Source organism: Zootoca vivipara, chromosome 3 (assembly GCF_965207765.1).
Source record: "Zootoca vivipara chromosome 3, rZooViv2.hap1.1, whole genome shotgun sequence".
In the NCBI taxonomy this organism is placed as follows: Eukaryota; Metazoa; Chordata; class Lepidosauria; order Squamata; family Lacertidae; genus Zootoca; species Zootoca vivipara.
In genome coordinates, this window is record NC_142586.1 from 116,987,972 (window position 1) to 117,005,564 (window position 17,593).

The window sequence follows — 17,593 nt, forward strand, 5'->3', positions numbered from 1 at the left end:
GATTGGTGGCTGCGGCAAGTGAGTGGGTGGGCTGTTGGTGGTGGCGAGCCGGTAGAAAATTGCCAGCTGCGGCAAGGTGTGTGATCGGCAGTGGCTGTGGCAAGCGATCGGCAGTGGCGGGCAGGCGGGCGAGCGATTGGCGGAAGTTACCTCCCCCCCCAAAAAAGCCAAAGAACTTAATTTCTTAATTTTGGGTTTAAAAAAATAGGGGTTGTCTTATACATGGAAAAATATGGTAATCTGAGCCCAACACAGGGTTTACTTTTTGCCAGGTCTTATTCAAGGGTCTCACATTGCAACCTAGTGTCAAATAAGGAACTGGAAGCAAGCCCTGTAGGTAAAGCATGAGACTTTTAATCGCAGGGTTGTGGGTTCGAGTCCCACACTGAGCAAAAGATCCCTGCATTCTAGGGGACTGGACTAAATGACCCTTATGGTCCCTGCCAACTCTACAGTTCTACAATTCCTATGATTAACTTCAGCCTTGCAGAGATGGTCCCCTCGACCCCCACGCATTGAAGCTTCCAGCCATGGAAAACTCTTGGCCCGGGGGGGGGGGGTCTTAAGCTAAGAGCTGTTACCTGTTATGAAGGTTGGCATTAAGGCTGCAAGACTGAATTCAACAGGACTTTCTTCTGAGTCCTGTGTTAATTTATTTCTTTCTTAATAACTAAGAAAGTTAAGAAAGGGAAAGAAGATAACGTCCCGACCAGAGAAGAATGGCAGATAAAGGTGATGGATTATGCCAAAATGGCTAAAATGACTGGAAGAATCAGAAATCAGGAAGACAAAAAATTTAATAAGGAATGGGGGGAATTTATAACCTATCTTAAAAACCATGGTAAACAGTTAAAATCGTTAGTAGGACTGGAATATCACTTGTAGATTTATGGTGAATTTTGGACGCAATGGAGATGTAAAAGATGTGGGTTATATAAAAGATGCAGGAGGAAATGATTAACATTAGGACCCACAAAGGGGAGGAGGGAAGTCCAAGAGATTCCTTGGAATCTTGTTTCTATGTTGTACGTTCGATACAACTGTCTGTCAAGTTTTTAACTGACTGTCAAGTTTTAATCTGAAAAACCAAATACAGTGGCACCTCAGGTTGCAAACGCTTCGGGTTACAAACTCCGCTAACCCGCAAGCAGTACCTTGGGTTGAGAACTTTGCCCCAGGATGAGAAAGCGCATCTCAGGTTAAGAATGGTTTCGGGTTAAGAACAGACCTCTGGAACGAATTAAGATCGTAACCCGAGGTACCACTGTAAATAAATGTATCAAAAAGAGGGAGAAAGTTGATAAATGTGTGCATCAATATTAAGAATATGCACATCTTGGAAGTGAATAATGAGCCCAGCACCGTTTCTTTGCCACCAGGAATGGAATGACTACAAGCTCCAGTGGAACCCGGTGGATTTTGACAATGTCACTTCCATCCGAGCGCCTTCCGAGATGATCTGGATCCCAGACATTGTGCTGTATAACAAGTAGGTGCTTGGGCCAACGGGGAAAAGGGGAGCAGCTCATTGATCCAACAAAGCCCCTTAAAAATATGCCACAGGAAGTCCTTGTCCATGCGACACATCGTTATACTATGGAACTCACTGCCACAGGAGTTAGTGATGGCCACCAACCCAGGTGGCTTTAAAAGAGGAAGAGGAGGAGAGGGCTATGGATAGCAATTGGAGGGAGAAATGCTTCTGAATACCAGTTTCTGGAAACCACAGGAAGGAAAAAGGGCTCTTCTGCTTGCGGATTTCCCCATAATGGGCATCTCTTCTGTGAGAACAGGGTTCTGGACTAGATGAGCCAATATTCTTACGCTTTTTGCGCACAAGGATTATTAACCTGAGACAGGCCTCAGCAGGAGGAGCTCAGCACCAGTCAAGCACACAAGAAAAGCCCTGCTGGATCAGGCCAATGGCCCCCCGAGTACAGCATTCTGTTCTCGCATTGGCCACACAGACAGGGGCGGAGGAACCCTCTCCGGCGCCCGGGGCGGGACCATAGCTGCCAAGTACCCCGTTTTCCCCGGGAAACCCCCGTTTTCACTTACCTTTTCCCGGTGGCCCCCCATATCACTTCGTCTCCCGTTTTTCTCCGTTATTTCCTCCTGCCGGCGGGCATTTTTTTCCTTTCCGATTTGCCCTTCTATGGGCACCAAAAATGGCCACCGGCGGCTTCAAAAGTCGCATCTACATATGTCCGGAAGTGGATAGACACGACTTCCGGTGTCGCCGGTGGCCATTTTTGGTGCCCATAGATGGGCGGAGCGACACTGGAAGTTGCATCAACGCACTTCCTGAGATGCGTAGAAGTGACTTTCGAAGCAGGCGGCGGCCATTTTTTGTGCCCATAGAAGGGCAAAACGACACCGGAAGTTACGTCGACGCAACTTCCGGTGTCACACGGCTGCCAGTCCCGGATTCTGCAGTCCGGGACTTGGAAGGTAAGGGCGGGACGCTGAGGGGTGGGGGGAACCGCTCTGTGATGGATATGTGACGTCCGTATGGACTGCGCATGTGCAGCATCCTGTATGGAGTGTGAGAGGCAGCCCATACGGACGCCCGTATGGACAGCACGTGAGATCAGTAGTCTGTACTGTCGCCGTGTGGGAGGCATCCCATACAGATGCTCATATGGACAGTGCGCGAAAGCAGTAGCCCATACGGATGCCATGCGAGCGGCGCCCATTAGGACTCCGTGCACCCTTGGCCGCTCTACAACTGGGGGGGGAGACAGGGGCCATCTTGTCACCCCCCCAAGTGGCACCTGGGGCGGCCTGCCCCCTCTGCCCCCCACTTTGTATGCCCCTGCACATAGATGCCATAAAGGGAAGCCTGCAAGCTGGACCCAATCACGAGAGCATTGTGCGCACTTCAGCATTGGCCTTAGTGGGGTTTGGAGGACATGCAGCACACACAGTTCTGACAGCAGCGGACCTTGGTCATATGCCGTCCTGTGTGAGGCCATTTCATGCCCTTCCCACCAGCTCTCACAGTGCCGGCTTAAGCCAGGCTTTGGAAAGGAGGCGCAAGGCTCTGGCAGGGTACTAGAGCCCTTCAACCTCCTTCCAAAAGCTAGGCAAGCACTGTGGTCTAAACCACCGAGCCTCTTGGGCTTGTGGATCGGAAGGTTGGCGGTTCAAATCCCCGCAACAGGGTAACCTAGCAGTTCAAAAGCACACCAATGCAAGTAAATATATAGGTACCGCTGTGGCGGGAAGGTAAATGACGTTTCCGTGTGCTCTGGCTTCTGTCATGGTGTTCTGTTGCGCCAGAAGCGGTTTAGTCCTGCTGGCCTCATGACCCAGAAAGCTGTCTGTGGACAAACCCCAGCTCCCTTGGCCTGAAAACGAAATGAGCACCGCAACCGCATAGTCACCTTTGACTGGACTTAACTGTCTGGGGGTCCTTTACCTTTTACCTTAAGTGCATACTAGGCTCTGAAAAGGCGCATTCCTCAGCTCTGTGCCCAGTGCAACCCACAACTCGCATTGCCCTAAATCTGCCCCTTCAATTACTTACAAACACACACACACCAAGAATCGGTCGCCAGGGTCAGATGCCTCACTCTGCAATTTTTCATTTTTTTCATTTTTCATCACATCACCCCTTAACCTTCTCTTCTCCAGGTTAAACATACCCAGCTCCCTAAGCCGTTCCTCATAAGGCATTGTTTCCAGGCCTTTGACCAATTTTTCATTTTTTTCATTTTTCATCACATCACCCCTTAACCTTCTCTTCTCCAGGTTAAACATACCCAGCTCCCTGAGCCGTTCCTCATAAGGCATTGTTTCCAGGCCTTTGACCCTTTTGGTTGCCCTCTTCTGGACACGTTCCAGCTTGTCACTATCCTTCTTGAACTGTGGTACCCAGAACTGGACACAGTACTCCAGGTGAGGTCTGACCAGAGCAGAATACAGTGGTACTATTACTTCCCTAGATCTAGATGCTATACTCCTATTGATGCAGCCCAGAACTGCATTGGCTTTTTTAGCTGCTGCATCACACTGCTGACTCATGTCAAGTCTGTGGTCTACCAAGACTCCTAGATCCTTTTCACATGTACTGCTCTCAAGCCAGGTGTCTCCCATCCTGTATTTGTGCCTTTCATTCCCCCCCCCCAAGTGTAGTACTTTACATTTCTCCTTGTTAAAATTCATGTTGTTTGCTTTGGCCCAGTTGTCTAATCTGTTAAGTACCTGCTATTATGACTTCTTGTGCAAACAGTGTCCCAGTAATGGCTTCGTTCCATTGGCTGGTGTTATGCTGCCACCCAGTGGTACTCATGAAAATATTTCAATTTTTTTCAAATAATTTTTATTATTTTCCATTAACCACATCACTGTAAATACATCCTAATTCCAATTTCCTTCATAGAACCAAAAGACAAAACCAAAAACAAAAAAGACAAAAGAAGGCCTAAGAAAAAGAAGGCCAAAAAAGATAAGAAAAATAAGAAAAAAGGCGAAAAAGAGAGGAAGAAAAAAACCCCACAAAAACAAAAATTAAACTTCTTAATTCAAATCATTTCATAACCATCTAGACTTCCCCGACTACCCCCACTCTGAATTCCTTATTAATTATCAATTGGACAGTTTTCACAATAATAATTCATCCCTTCATAATAATCAAAATTAACTTCCCTGCTTTACACATAATACTCATATTTATAAATCTATACTTTCAATTTTATATTTCCAATTTCCAAACTTATTTCAACTCTATTTCAATTCTTCAAACTTTTAACTCTTCCCTTAACTTATTATTTTTTACCAAGAATATTTTTTTCCCCAGATTATAAAAAAACTAACCTCTTTCCTTCTCACTAATCAATTTATCACATCCCCCCCCTACTACTGTCCCTTGGACATTTCAATGAATTCCATTTATCACACCCAGATCATGCCATATATATCAGTCCATTAAAAATATTTATCACTTATTCATCCTATTCCCACCCTTTCCCAGACCCACCCCCAATGTTCTCTCATGAAAATATTTCAGGTCAAAGGGGACTTCTCAATCTGTCTTCGATCCACCGCAGCGGAAGACCCAAAGGAAACCACATCAAAAGTCCCAGCAAAGGCCAGCTAAATGAACAGCATCCTCCATATCTCCTAGGCTAGTCATCACTTTAGCAAAGAAACAAGTGAGATTAATCGCTGGGTGTTTGGTTGCCAATAATAACAACAGCAACATTTTATTATTTATACCCCCACCCATCTGTCCGGGTTTCCCCAGCCACTCTGGGCAGCTTCCAGCACATATAAAAACATAATAAAATGTCAAACATTAAAAACTTCCTGATACACGGCTGCTTTCAGATGTCTTAATCTAAAAGTAATACTTTATCTCCTAGACATCTGATGGGAGGTTATTCCACAGGGCGGGTGCCACTACCGAGAAGGCATTCTGCCTGGTTCCCTGTAACTTCACTTCTCGCAGTGAGGGAACCACAAGAAAATGCCCAACCTCAGTATTTGGGATGAGCAATGGGGCTGGAGACACGCAAGCAAGCAATCTTTATTGCAGTCAAAGACCAGACAACAAAGTTAACAACAACAACAACAACATCATATCCCACATCCTCATGAAGAAGTGGATGTAATTAAAAATCCCCTATAAACTTATTTACATTCAAAATAACACTCTTTCAGCTAAAATCTGTATTCCAGAGATTAAAATCAGTTCTCATTCGCTGGCCATCGCTGTCGCCACAGCCTGTCTTGTCCTCATTGCTATAAAACAGAATTTCGCAACAGGCCTGATGATATCCAGATCTTTACAGTGGTACCTCGCAAGACGAATGCCCTGCAAGATGAATTTTTCGCAAGACGAATGCGTTTTGCGATCTGATGGTGATCTGATGGTGACTCGCAAGACGAATTCGTTTTGCGAAAAAATTGTCTTGCGAATCGTGGTTTCCCATAGGAATGCATTGAAATTTAATTAATGTGTTCCTATGGGCCAAAAAAAGAAAAGAAATTTCATTGCATTCCTATGGGAAACCGTGATTCGCAAGACAAATTTTTCGCAAAACGAATTGACTCGTGGAATGAATTAAATTCGTCTTGCGAGGCACCACTTATTGGCAAAAAGGTATTTAACGTAAGTTTCCTCCAAGCGGCCAGGTAATTTCCTTAAAAATGGTTAAATTAGCTCTCTTTGGGCACCATGGTATAGAAGGACGTGCCCAATGGACTCAATCTGATTAGAGTTGCCTGGACATAATGTATGTTCAACTGGGATGGCATGCTATCTGCTCTCTAGTAGTGCTGAAGGGAGAACATTAAAACGGCTCTGGAAAATGCCCAACCATGTTTAGGGTTATCCAGTGCACTTAAGTAATTTGCTGGATGGGATCTTGGATGAGACGCTCCTTCAGGTATACTGGACCGAGGCCGTTTAGGGCTTTAAAGGTCAGCACCAACACTTTGAATTGTACTCAGAAACATACTGGGAGCCAGAAGCAAAAGTAAAGATTTTCAAACGAATCTACCAACTAGCTTCCTGCAATATACTGGGGAATGTACTCTGCTACTGACTCACTAGTGTGAGTGAGGAAGGATAATATTCAATCAATATATTTCTCCTACTATCCACAACATTCCCACACTCTCCTCTCCATTGCTCCTTCAGTGCCGATGGGGAGTTTGCCGTCACACACATGACAAAGGCGCACCTCTTCTCCAACGGCAGTGTGAAGTGGACCCCTCCGGCCATCTACAAGAGCTCCTGTAGCATCGACGTCACCTTCTTCCCCTTCGACCAACAGAACTGCAAGATGAAGTTCGGCTCGTGGACGTACGACAAAGCCAAGATTGACCTGGAGAGCATGGAGCGGCAGGTAGACCTCAAGGACTACTGGGAGAGCGGCGAGTGGGCCATCATCCATGCCGTGGGCACCTACAACACCAAGAAGTACGACTGCTGCACCGAGATCTACCCCGACATCACGTACAGCTTCGTCATCCGGCGACTGCCCCTCTTCTACACCATCAACCTCATCATCCCTTGCCTCCTCATCTCTTGCTTGACCGTCCTGGTCTTCTACCTGCCCTCCGACTGCGGGGAGAAGATCACCCTCTGCATCTCCGTCCTCCTGTCCCTCACCGTCTTCCTCCTCCTGATCACCGAGATCATCCCGTCCACCTCCCTGGTCATCCCTCTGATCGGAGAGTACCTCCTCTTCACCATGATCTTCGTGACGCTCTCCATCGTCATCACGGTCTTCGTCCTCAACGTCCACCACCGCTCGCCTAGCACCCACAAGATGCCCCAGTGGGTCCGTGCCGTCTTCCTGGACTTCATCCCCAGGTGGCTCTTCATGAAGAGGCCCCCGGTGCTGACGGCGGGGCTCAGGGTGACCAGCGAAGAGGTAATCGGGCAGTACGATGCACCTCCGGCAAATCTGAGCACGTCCCGGTGCTGGCTGGAGACGGACGTGGACGAGAAGTGGAACGAAGAAGATGACAGCGGTGGCGGCAGCGAGGAGAGGAGGAGGGCCGGCCGCCTGCCCCTCCAGGGCACCTGCCCCCACCATTGCCTCCAGTACCGTTACACCTGTGCCCGGCACCTGGGGAGGGGCTTCGTGGAACTGGTCCGGCGCCCGGCCACCAAAACGGAGAACCCAACATCCTCCGAGCAGGGTCTGCAGCTGTCTCCAAGCATCTTGAAGGCCCTGGAAGGGGTGCACTACATCGCCAACCACTTGCGGGCTGAGGATGCCGATTTCTCGGTGAGTTGTTGACTCTGAGAACTGAAAAGCTACCTTGTGGAGTTAGGACCCAGGATTCCCCCCCCGCCGCCGCCGCCCACCCCCAAAGCTCACTGTTGTGTTCGTAACACAAGCAAACAGTTCCCTCTAGACGTCAGAAACAGGGTGTCACAGCAGCAGCGTCGTTCCCCCAATGCAGGGGCTGCTAAACTTTTTTGGGACCCCACTTCCCCCCCCCCCGGGGTCCACAAACTCATCAGTGTGGTTTAGTAGTTAAGAGCGGTAGACTCGTAATCTGGTGAAACGGGTTCGCGTCTCGGCTCCTCCACATGCAGCTGCTGGGTGACCTTGGGCTAGTCACACTTCTCTGAAGTCTCTCAGCCTCACTCACCTCGCAGAGTGTTTGTTGTGGGGGAAGAAGGGAAAAGGAGATTGTTAGCCGCTTTGAGACTCCTTCGGGTAGTGATAAAGTGGGATATCAAATCCAAACTCCTCCTCCTCCTCTTCTCCTCCAATGCCCCCCCCCCGCACCTGACCCTGTAAAAAGCGCTATTCCGAACAGCGGTTTGCACAAGCCACTAAGGAAGACAACAACACAATACAATTCAGAAGAGTAACGATAAATTGCACATTTATTCCAAGTCCGGTTAAAACTATTCAGTTTAATTCATTCAACAAAGCAGGACTTGGTCCAGTGCTGCCCTGGCTGGATACATTTCAAGAGGGGTTTAGGCACAGATACTGCTTGGGTCTCCCTTGATGATGACCTCTGTTGGCAGAGAGAAGGGGAAAATGTGTCCCTGTTAATTCTCCTCTGCCTCTGTGTTTGTGGGAGGGGAGGGTGATTTTTGTTTAGAATGTCTTTTGTACTCTCATTTTATATTTTTCTGTGGTGAGCTGCCCTAGGATCTTTGGGTGAAGGGCAGTATATTATTATTATTATTATTATTATTATTATTATTATTATTATTAGTGTGAGAATCATTTACACCCCCATCACCCCCTGCTGCCTGCTTGAGTCTTAGAGTCCCTAGGTAATCCTGCCCCCCCCCCCAGGAGGCAGTACTGCACACTAAGAGAACCACTAGCTTAATGGATGTCCCCACTTAAAGTTATTTCAGTTTTTAAACAAAAGGATCATCCCACAAGTTGTTGTGTGTCCACGGAGGCCTATAACCACGTTCCACCGGTGCAGCGCCTGTAATAAAACTATGCCAGGTGGAATGAAACGCTGTTTTGGTTTTTGGCTGTTTTGTGTTGTCTGCCTGATTTTCTCAGACGTGGCCTGACAGTTTGTCCATTAGCAGTACGTCCCAGAGATCCAGCAGAATGGACTCCCCCAGAGGGTGGTGGAAGTATTTAAGCAGAGGCTGGATGGCCGTCTGTCCTGGATGCTTTAGCTGAGATTCCTGCATCGCAGGGGGTTGGACTAGATGACCCTTGGGGGATCCCCTTCCAACTCTACAGCTCTCTGATTCTATGAGGTCGGCAATTAGGGTCTTCCAATAGCCGTGGGTAAAGAGACCCCTGTGGGAAAACTCTTGAACAATCTGCTAGATGTGCTGTTTCAAGACCCAAAGGGATGTCGTCCGTGGATTATGGAGACCTGCTGGTCAAGGAGGTGTGGCTTCATGACTCTCTCCTATCCTTGCAGGTGAAGGAAGACTGGAAGTACGTTGCCATGGTGATTGACCGCATGTTCCTCTGGATGTTCGTCATTGTCTGCTTGCTGGGGACGATTGGCCTCTTCCTCCCACCTTTCCTGGCGGGGATGATCTAGTAGGGTTGGCACACCCAAAATCCCCCCACAAACTCTCACCCACCTGCCGTGCGGCTCCAGCAAAAGCGTCGCCATCCAAATTCAAGACAAATTCAACTCAGAAGCACCTGTCCACCCAGGAATCTTACTTAGCATTGCATTCTTTCTTAGCTGAACCAGTTTTTACAAATCAGTAGGGACTGGGGACTTGAACTTTCTTCCAGATTGACCTCGCCTGCCATTATTATTCAGAGAGGCCAGAGGTAACCCCGAAAAACTTCCTGTGGTGGGAACAATGTGCAGACTGTCTTTGGCTTTGCTGAGAGCATCCTTGGGGCTGATGGCAGCGTTTAGTTAGCCCAATTTAGCCAAATGCCTGTTATTATGACAGTCTGCGTGTGAAACAAGGCTTTGCAAATGGGGAGAACCCCTGGAGTGTGCAGCGTTTTGCATGGGAAGATAGCAAAGGCGTGAAATCGGGGTGCTGTTAGGATAGTGGCGAAGACCCTCTCCCCACCGCCTGGCGGCTGCAAGCAATAATAATCGACTTTGCTTCTATCAGCTTAGCCCCGCCCCCTTCATCTGCATAGACCTGCTCTGGGTTCTGTTCCTTGGTCACACTAGAACAGGCACCCACAAACTTCAGCCCTCCAGATGTTTTGGACTACAATTCCCATCTTCCCCGACCACTGGTCCTGTTAGCTAGGGATCATGGGAGTTGTAGGCCAAAACATCTGGAGGGCCGCAGTTTGGGGATGCCTGCACTAGAGTGTGACGGAATGTTCAGAAATGGCATTTATATAGAAATTAATGGCATTAATCCATTGTACAGGTAAATGTGGGTCGCTTCCAGATAACCTATTTATCGAGCATTCTGACCGATTCGTTTGCACAGAGTTTGCAGGAAGATTATACAACTTTGCATCAAGCAATGGCCAACTCACCCGTTCCGGTGCTTTTCCACGCCACTTTCCTTACTGCAAAAAGCCTGTTCTTTTTTGGAAGCAGCTTTGCAGCACAGGAGTCCCAAATCCCCTTTAATTGTGCCCTCCCTGAATTTGCTGGTTCGCAACTGACTCCCACCTGCAAACTAGTGGCAGCCTGAGAGCCCTCTTCGTATTGACTACTGGTGCTGTGGAAAGTCCCAGACAATTAGGTTATGCCTACCTTGGTGCCAGTTGTTGGACTGGAGCCACATTGGGGGGGGGGGGCGTCCATTGTGCAGCTCACATGTCACAGTTTGAAACAAAGCACTCGACCTATAGTTGAAGCTCAGGGGGGCAGGACAGGAAAAGTCTTAACAGGAACTCCCCCCGTCAGCTTTGCAAGGAAGGATAAAGCTTAAATGCTCCCCTGGACTGAAGAGCCAGAAGCCTCCCCTTGCCTTTTGTGATTTAGCTACTTGCCGAATTCCCGCATTGCAGGAGGTCGGACTAGATGACCCCTGGGATCCCTTCCAACTCTACAATTCCATGGTCCTATCTCAGGGTGCAAAGGGGGAGGGAAACCACTCTTTCTGGGAAGTGAGTATTGCTTTTTGACTTTGCCCCCTGCCCCATGCGGTCTTGCAGGCAGGCTCCCTTCTGCCCCAGGCCTTGACAGCTTGCCAACGATCCCAGGACAGCCCCCTTGTCTAAGGAATGTGGCTTTTGGTGTGACGTGTGGTGGGGAGGGTCCACAGCTGAAATTGCTCCTGTCTGGGGTGAGTGTGAGCCAGGTTGCTGAATGCAGAATCAACTTGCAACCTGTTCACCGAAGCATGGTCTGGAGACAGAATAAATTTTTTAAAACTGACTTTTGGAATTTTCTTGTGTGTGTGTGTAAAATCATAGGGTTTAAAATCATAGGTTTTTTATTCTTTTATTCTTTCTACGTAACACATTACCTCCCACCTGTGGTCGTTTCCAAAGGATGCTTCCCCAAACTGGCGCGCTCTAGACCCGTTGGGTTACGACTCTCATGATGCTGTCAGGTGTGAGCCGGCAGTAAATCACACCGTGCAAGTTAGAATTAACTTTTTACTAGCATGATCTGCACAGACGTAGCTGAGTGTCAGGCCTAATGAGCACCGCAGCTCATCCCCGGTAGGTCTTGCCCCATGGATCAGTTGCCAAGACTGAATGTCCCCACCTCCACACAGCCATCTAAGTCCCCTGGGGTTTTCACAAGCAATCTGAGACTATTCCTGTGTGTAGCCCAACCTCTCCTCCACCCTCTTCATACCTCTTCTGGTTCTGGGAGACAAGCAGGAAGGGGAGCTTCTCACAGCAGCAGGAGGGAGAACCCCGTGACTCTTCACCAGCCTGACTCATCTCTGCTTCTCGGTCTCCCTCCTCCCCTGCTTCATCTTCTGCCTCTGATTCTGGACTTCTCTCTGGCACAGACTCTCCCAGCTCACTAAGCCCTGTTGCCTCTCCAGCTTCCAACACCTCCTCTCCCCAGTCTTCTCCCTCTGGCCGCTCATTGTTGACCCACCAGTCTTAGCCTCCTTCCCTGGGGGGGGGGGTTTCCACCAGCTGCCTCCTCCCACCACTCCTCTGCGCCCAACCAATCCATGACACATGAAGTAGCAACCACCAGCTGCTCCAGATATCTTCTAAAGACTAAAGCACCTAGGGCTTGGTTAGGCCTCCACCAAGGGCCCAGGCGTCTTTGAAAATCATGCCTCTTCAACCCTGGTGCAGAGTGGCTAGGAATCTACCTGCCCACCCATGAGCTCCCTGGGACACCCTCTGCGGCTGGGCGAGGAGCACAGCTTCCTCTGGGTGTCTCAGTGGAAGAATCTGATCATTGGCATGGGCCATTGCAGGTGCCTGTGGGGCCCCCTCCCCGGTCAGTGGGCGGTACTAATAGGAGTGTGAGCGGAGGGCCCTGTGAGGCTTGGAGGGAGAGAAGATGGAGAGAGTGGGCAAGAGCTACAGGAGGAGGAAAAGGGGAGGGAGGGAGGGAGCAGGCAAAGGGGAAGGCAGTGAGTAGAGGAAGGAAGGCAGACAGACAGACAGACAGACAGACAGACAGACAGACAGACAGACAGACAGACAGACAGACAGATCGATGGAGGAGGAGCAGACCCAGCCATGATGGCCAGGGGCATAGCTAGCTGCTCCAGCACCTGGAGCGGTGGGGGCCGCACAGCGATCCGTACACGGGGTGACAAGCTGCCCACGGAGTCCGCCTGGCGGACACAAGTCCCACGCTGCTGTTTCAGGCAGCGTGGGGCCCCAAGCCACAGCGTTACTCCCAGGAGAGTCACGTGGCTCGGGCGCGCTGCAGGCCAGGCTCCGCAGAAAGTGCTGCCCTCCCGCTGTGTGCCATTTTGTCATCCATCAGGGATGACACCCGGGGCGGGTCGCACACCCTTCCTACACCCCTGATGATGGCCATGAAGATGCTGGCAGAGCGATGGAAAGCAAACTTTGTGAGTTTCTGGTCCATGGTCTTTGGAGGCACACAGACATCTCTTTGTCAAAGGCGCAAAGGAGCCTAGGGATATCTGCTGAGATCCAGGATGGTGTAGTGGTTAGAGTGCCAGGCGAGGACCTGGGAGACCCGGGTTCAAATCCCCACTCAACCACAAAGCTCCCTTGGGCCAGTCACTCGCTCTCAGCCTAATGTACCCCATAGGGCTCTTGGGGAGGAAGAGAGCTTTGAACTCCTTGGAGGAAAGGTAGGATATTTGGTTGGTTGGCATCTGTCTCAGCAGACAATAGAAGCGTGTGCCTTCAGGGGTAAGAATACAATAAAATAAGTAAGTAAGCAGACAAACAAGCTGGAAGCGTTAAGGATTGAATTTGGAGACTCCGGGACATAATAAACTCTCCTCTGCTTCTGAACAGTGGCCCCCAATCGGATCATTACCTTGCCAAGGTCCTCCGGGGTAGAAGCTCTGATGAAGAAACAGATCAACAAGAGAATGTTGTACCTCATTTATCTCAGGCAAAACAATGGCTTTGTTATGATGAATGACAAAAGCCATAAAACGGTACAATTTTCAGGTCAAAAAAACCACATATCAAACAGAGAGATTCCTGCTGCTGTTGCCGTTTTAACACACAAATACTGTATAATATTACAAAGAAGCTGAGGCTGGCCATGCTGACTTTGCCTGGCCCGTTTCTTAGGTACAAAAGTAAAACAAAAAATCGAAATTTACGGAAGGGATTCAATATTATGGGAGTTTCAAAATTACATTAATGGCTTCTCGTCCTCCCAGACATGGATGTTTTCAGCAAAAATTCCATTCCAGAAGCAAAACGTGAGCCCCAACATTGTCAGGGCGTGTTTAATTTCAAACCCTGCCACAGAAGGACCAAAAACCTCCCCTTTAAGCTCTGACTCGGTGGCAAAGATTCAGTCTTCAGTCACAGCATCAAATCCGTAATCTGTGTTTGTAGGTGGTGGTGAGTGTGGATCTGTCTCCCCCGTCAACAATCTGCATTGTTGCTTGGAATTGTAATTGGGCCTTTAAATATAAAACACCCCCAAGAGAGTTTTGCTGAACTTTTAAGACTAACAGATTTATGATGGCATAAGCGACTCCAGACATGAAAGCTGGTGTCAGTATCAGCCTGTTACACAGTGCAATCTACTCAGCATCTACTCAAGAAGCCCCAGTGACTTCAGTGGCAGTTACTCCCAGGTAAGTGCACAGAGGATTGGAGCCAGAGTGCTTGAGATCCCTCAAAGTTTCCCTGCTGTTTTTTGTTTTGCTGAAACAGGAAACTTTTAAAGTCTCCTTCATTTGGAGAGATATATCGAAGCTCCACCCCAAATTCAACTCCTATCACTTATAAAAATCTAGTGCTTATGTTACGATCAGCAGCCAGATTTGTAATCGCCCGGTACTAGAAATCATTAAAAACTTCCTTGGCAGGAGGCATGCTTGACTAATGCAGGGAATATGGCTTTATCAGAACGTCTGGTCAGACTGGGGCAAAGCCAAATCAAATAGTTTTTATGAGGATTGCTCTTCATTTCTGGATTATATAAATAGGCAGAACAAGCAGCACCCCTTCAATGACTCAGTCCCCATTATGCTTGGGTGACACTGACCCATCTTTAAAACTTGACTAGGTGGAACTGCTTCTCTGCAATTTGCGAACATGCCGTGTGCGGTTCTGTTGTGGTTTACAGTGTTATGTGTTGCCTGGTACATATCTTCATGACATTTTTTTTTTAAAGAGCCCCCTTTGGATCTCTAGCTCCCTATTCAGAGGGAGACGTGTTCAAACTCCACCCCAAATGAGAGAGAAGTGAGGGTAATTTTTTTTTTCCTAGGGCGGGAGGTTGCACATACAGTTCTCTCGTACATGGCCATTAAATAAATGTTTCTATACAATGTACAAAGACACGAGACAGCCTCCTCTAAGGGCCACCTTGGGAATGTCTCTCACCAAAGTGCCGCAGAGTGACCTAGCAAGCTTTTTCTCCCAGGACTGGGTCCTCAGGGTCCTCGGGAGAAACCCGGAAGTGGCCCGGCCTGCCACCATTCCTCTGGCTTATCCGGAGAACGGTGGCAGTGAGGTTCGCCCCACTTCTCCCCACCTTTGACCCTCTTCACCATGGAGACACCTTGGCGCCAGAGATACTGGCAGAGAAACCAGCCTGTACACAGCGATGCCTGCACACCTACACGCATGGGACCCTACTGGTGCAGGCTCACCTTGACAGGTCTGAACTGCCCACCCCCCCAGGACCGGGGTCCTGCGTCCCCCCTTAGCAGCATGATCTACGGGGCAGAGGAAGACAAGTCCCTTCCCTGCCTCTCCCCCAGAGTCTCTTCTCCTTCGTTCTCGGAAGACAGACGCGACGAAATCAAAGACACGAGCGTGTTGCGGCAGGGCAGAGGTGGAGACAGCGCAGGGAAGCTTGGAGGGGGCTACTTATTCATTCATCTTTTAAAAAGAAAGCCAGCCCTCTGGGTCACTCAAAGGAGACCTTCACTAGGTTGGCTCGCATCCTGGCTTGGTCCACAGCGTCCAGGAGGTTCTTGGCGTCCACGGCCAGAGTGTGCGAGGCCGCCAGCATCTGGCGCTTGCACTCATCGCTCAGGGACGTCATGGCGTTCTGCTGAGCCAAGCGCATCTTGTTGATCAGTTCGGCAAGGTCCTTGTTGAGGAGCTTCTGGGTGCCTTCAATCTGCCGGGGAAGAGCACACACAGAAAGACAGACGGACGGACACAGACACAGATAAGCAGCAGGTTAACTCCAACGACTCATGAAAGCACTGTTCACAACACTTATAAACTCATCGAAAGATGCCATCAACGGTGTCTCCAAAATTTTTTACACATCACTTGGGAAGAAAAGATCACCAGTGTTGAAGCAATGGTTCTTCAACATCAACTTCGCTGGACTGGTCATGTTGTGCGGATGCCTGATGATCGTCTTCCAAAGCAACTACTCTATTCCCAACTGAAAAATGGAAAGCGTAATGCTGGTGGTCAACAGAAGAGGTTTAAAGACTGTCTCAAGGCAAATCTTTAAAAATGTAGTATAAACACTGACAACTGGGAAACACTGGCCTGCGAGCGCTCCAGTTGGAGAACAGCCTTTACCAAAGGTGTCCTGGGCTTTGAAGACACTCAAACTCAGGACGCAAGGGAGAAACGTGCTAAGAGGAAGGCATGCTTGGCAAATCCACACTGTGATCAACTCCCAACTGGAAACTTCCAAAAAATGTTCGCAAACCGGAACACTCACTTCTGGGTTTGCAACCTTCGGGAGCCAGTTAGATCGACAACTTAGGCGTTCGACTACCAAGGTACGACTGTACACAGTATTCCCCAGAACAGATTTGTTGAACGGAACCCCAACCACCAAATGCTCTCAGGTGAAAATGGGAAACTGTCTGATCCTGAGTCAGAAGGTTGGTCCAAAATTGATAGCCCAGTCCAGAAACGTCTACTCTGACTGGCAGAAAAAGGTCTGAGGCAAAAGATGGGCTCTGCAAATTGGGACATTTTAAACCAGAAATGTTTAAGAGCCTGGAACCTGGACACACCTGCTTGCAAGGGATGAACATGTGAAGCTCAGTCAAATCCCTGGTCAGGGAATCATAGGATTGCATAGTTGGAAGGGACCGAAAGTGCCATCTAGTTCAATCCCCGCAATGCAATTTTTTCTCCAGATTTTGAATATACACCTTGCATTTTCCATAATAAATCACTTCTTTCAGGGCTTCCCAGTCCACCTCCACCCCCTGGCATGGCATCCTTGTTGTTGTTGTTTAGTCGTTTAGTCGTGTCCGACTCTTCGTGGCATCCTAATCAAACCTTATTTTGCAGCAAAGTTTTGACTACTTATTGCAATGGGAAACAAGGTCCTTTCCCAGCAATGCAACCAGAGATACTTTAACAGGAAGCACAAGAGATTCGGTGTGGATATCATCCCATGGTGCCACTGAGCTACAGATTCCCGTCTAGTCCAATCCCAGAAACAGAGCATGGATTAATAGACACTGTTTTCCACCCACATCCTGGGAAAATCACCCTGGGAACACTTGCAGTGGGTCAGGGAATGGTCTGAAGATGAGGACTGGGGAATGCACTCTACGGCAGACCAGCTGGAGGGGGAAGAGAGAGAGAGAGAGACAGAAGCTGAGCAGCTTGGGGAGGAGTTACCCAGTTACGAGATAATGACAAGAGAGCCAGAAGGGAGGGGGCAGCTAGTTGAGCCGCCACTCGAGAGTGTGGGGGAACCCCCCTCACCACAGACTCAGAGGTCTGAACATATCAGAGAGCAAAGGAGTCAGAGGGAGGGAGGAACTTTCCGTTGGCGCCTAAAATGCTGTGGAAGTCGGAAGTCGGATTAGACTAGCCAACTGCCCTCCTTGTGGAGAGCTGTGTATTTGTGCTGTGTATTTGTGCTGTAATAATGGCGCTGTAATAAAAGGACAAGGCAATGAAAGAGGACAGATAGCCACTCCCCTTCTGATACCTCCTTAGGTCTACGTGGGGTGGGACATCGCCCGCTTGCCCGAAAGAGGACCCACCTCAGTGCGAGAAGAGGCAGGCAGAGCTGGGAGGACTTCATCCACGCTCCCGATGAGCTTCCGAAGGGAGAGGCCCACATCCTGCAAAGAGGCAAAACAAAAGTATGATGATGATGA

At 49.0% G+C, this 17,593-nt stretch overlaps 2 protein-coding genes across 10 annotated transcripts in view; one reads left to right on the forward strand and one right to left on the reverse strand.

Annotated features, from left to right (window-relative positions):
* Positions 1-11,277, forward strand: part of CHRNA2 (cholinergic receptor nicotinic alpha 2 subunit) — a 36,965-nt gene extending 25,688 nt beyond the window's left edge. The window contains exons 5-7 of the mRNA XM_035110823.3: positions 1,380-1,489; positions 6,647-7,745; positions 9,379-11,277. Coding sequence (XP_034966714.1) covers positions 1,380-1,489; positions 6,647-7,745; positions 9,379-9,504 — 1,335 coding nt within the window. The 3' untranslated portion in view covers positions 9,505-11,277. The remainder of the gene's footprint in view (positions 1-1,379; positions 1,490-6,646; positions 7,746-9,378) is intronic.
* Positions 11,278-13,394: 2,117 nt separating this feature from the next.
* The window catches only part of PTK2B (protein tyrosine kinase 2 beta), a 96,913-nt gene continuing 92,714 nt past the window's right edge, over positions 13,395-17,593 (reverse strand). For 8 of the 9 annotated variants that reach the window (XM_060273198.2, XM_060273197.2, XM_060273196.2 and 5 more), the window contains 2 exons: positions 17,477-17,557; positions 13,395-15,621 (listed from right to left, as the gene is read on the reverse strand). In XM_060273198.2, coding sequence (XP_060129181.1) covers positions 15,406-15,621; positions 17,477-17,557 — 297 coding nt within the window. In that variant the 3' untranslated portion in view covers positions 13,395-15,405. The remainder of the gene's footprint in view (positions 15,622-17,476; positions 17,558-17,593) is intronic. The other variant, XM_088666971.1, reaches the window with a different exon arrangement.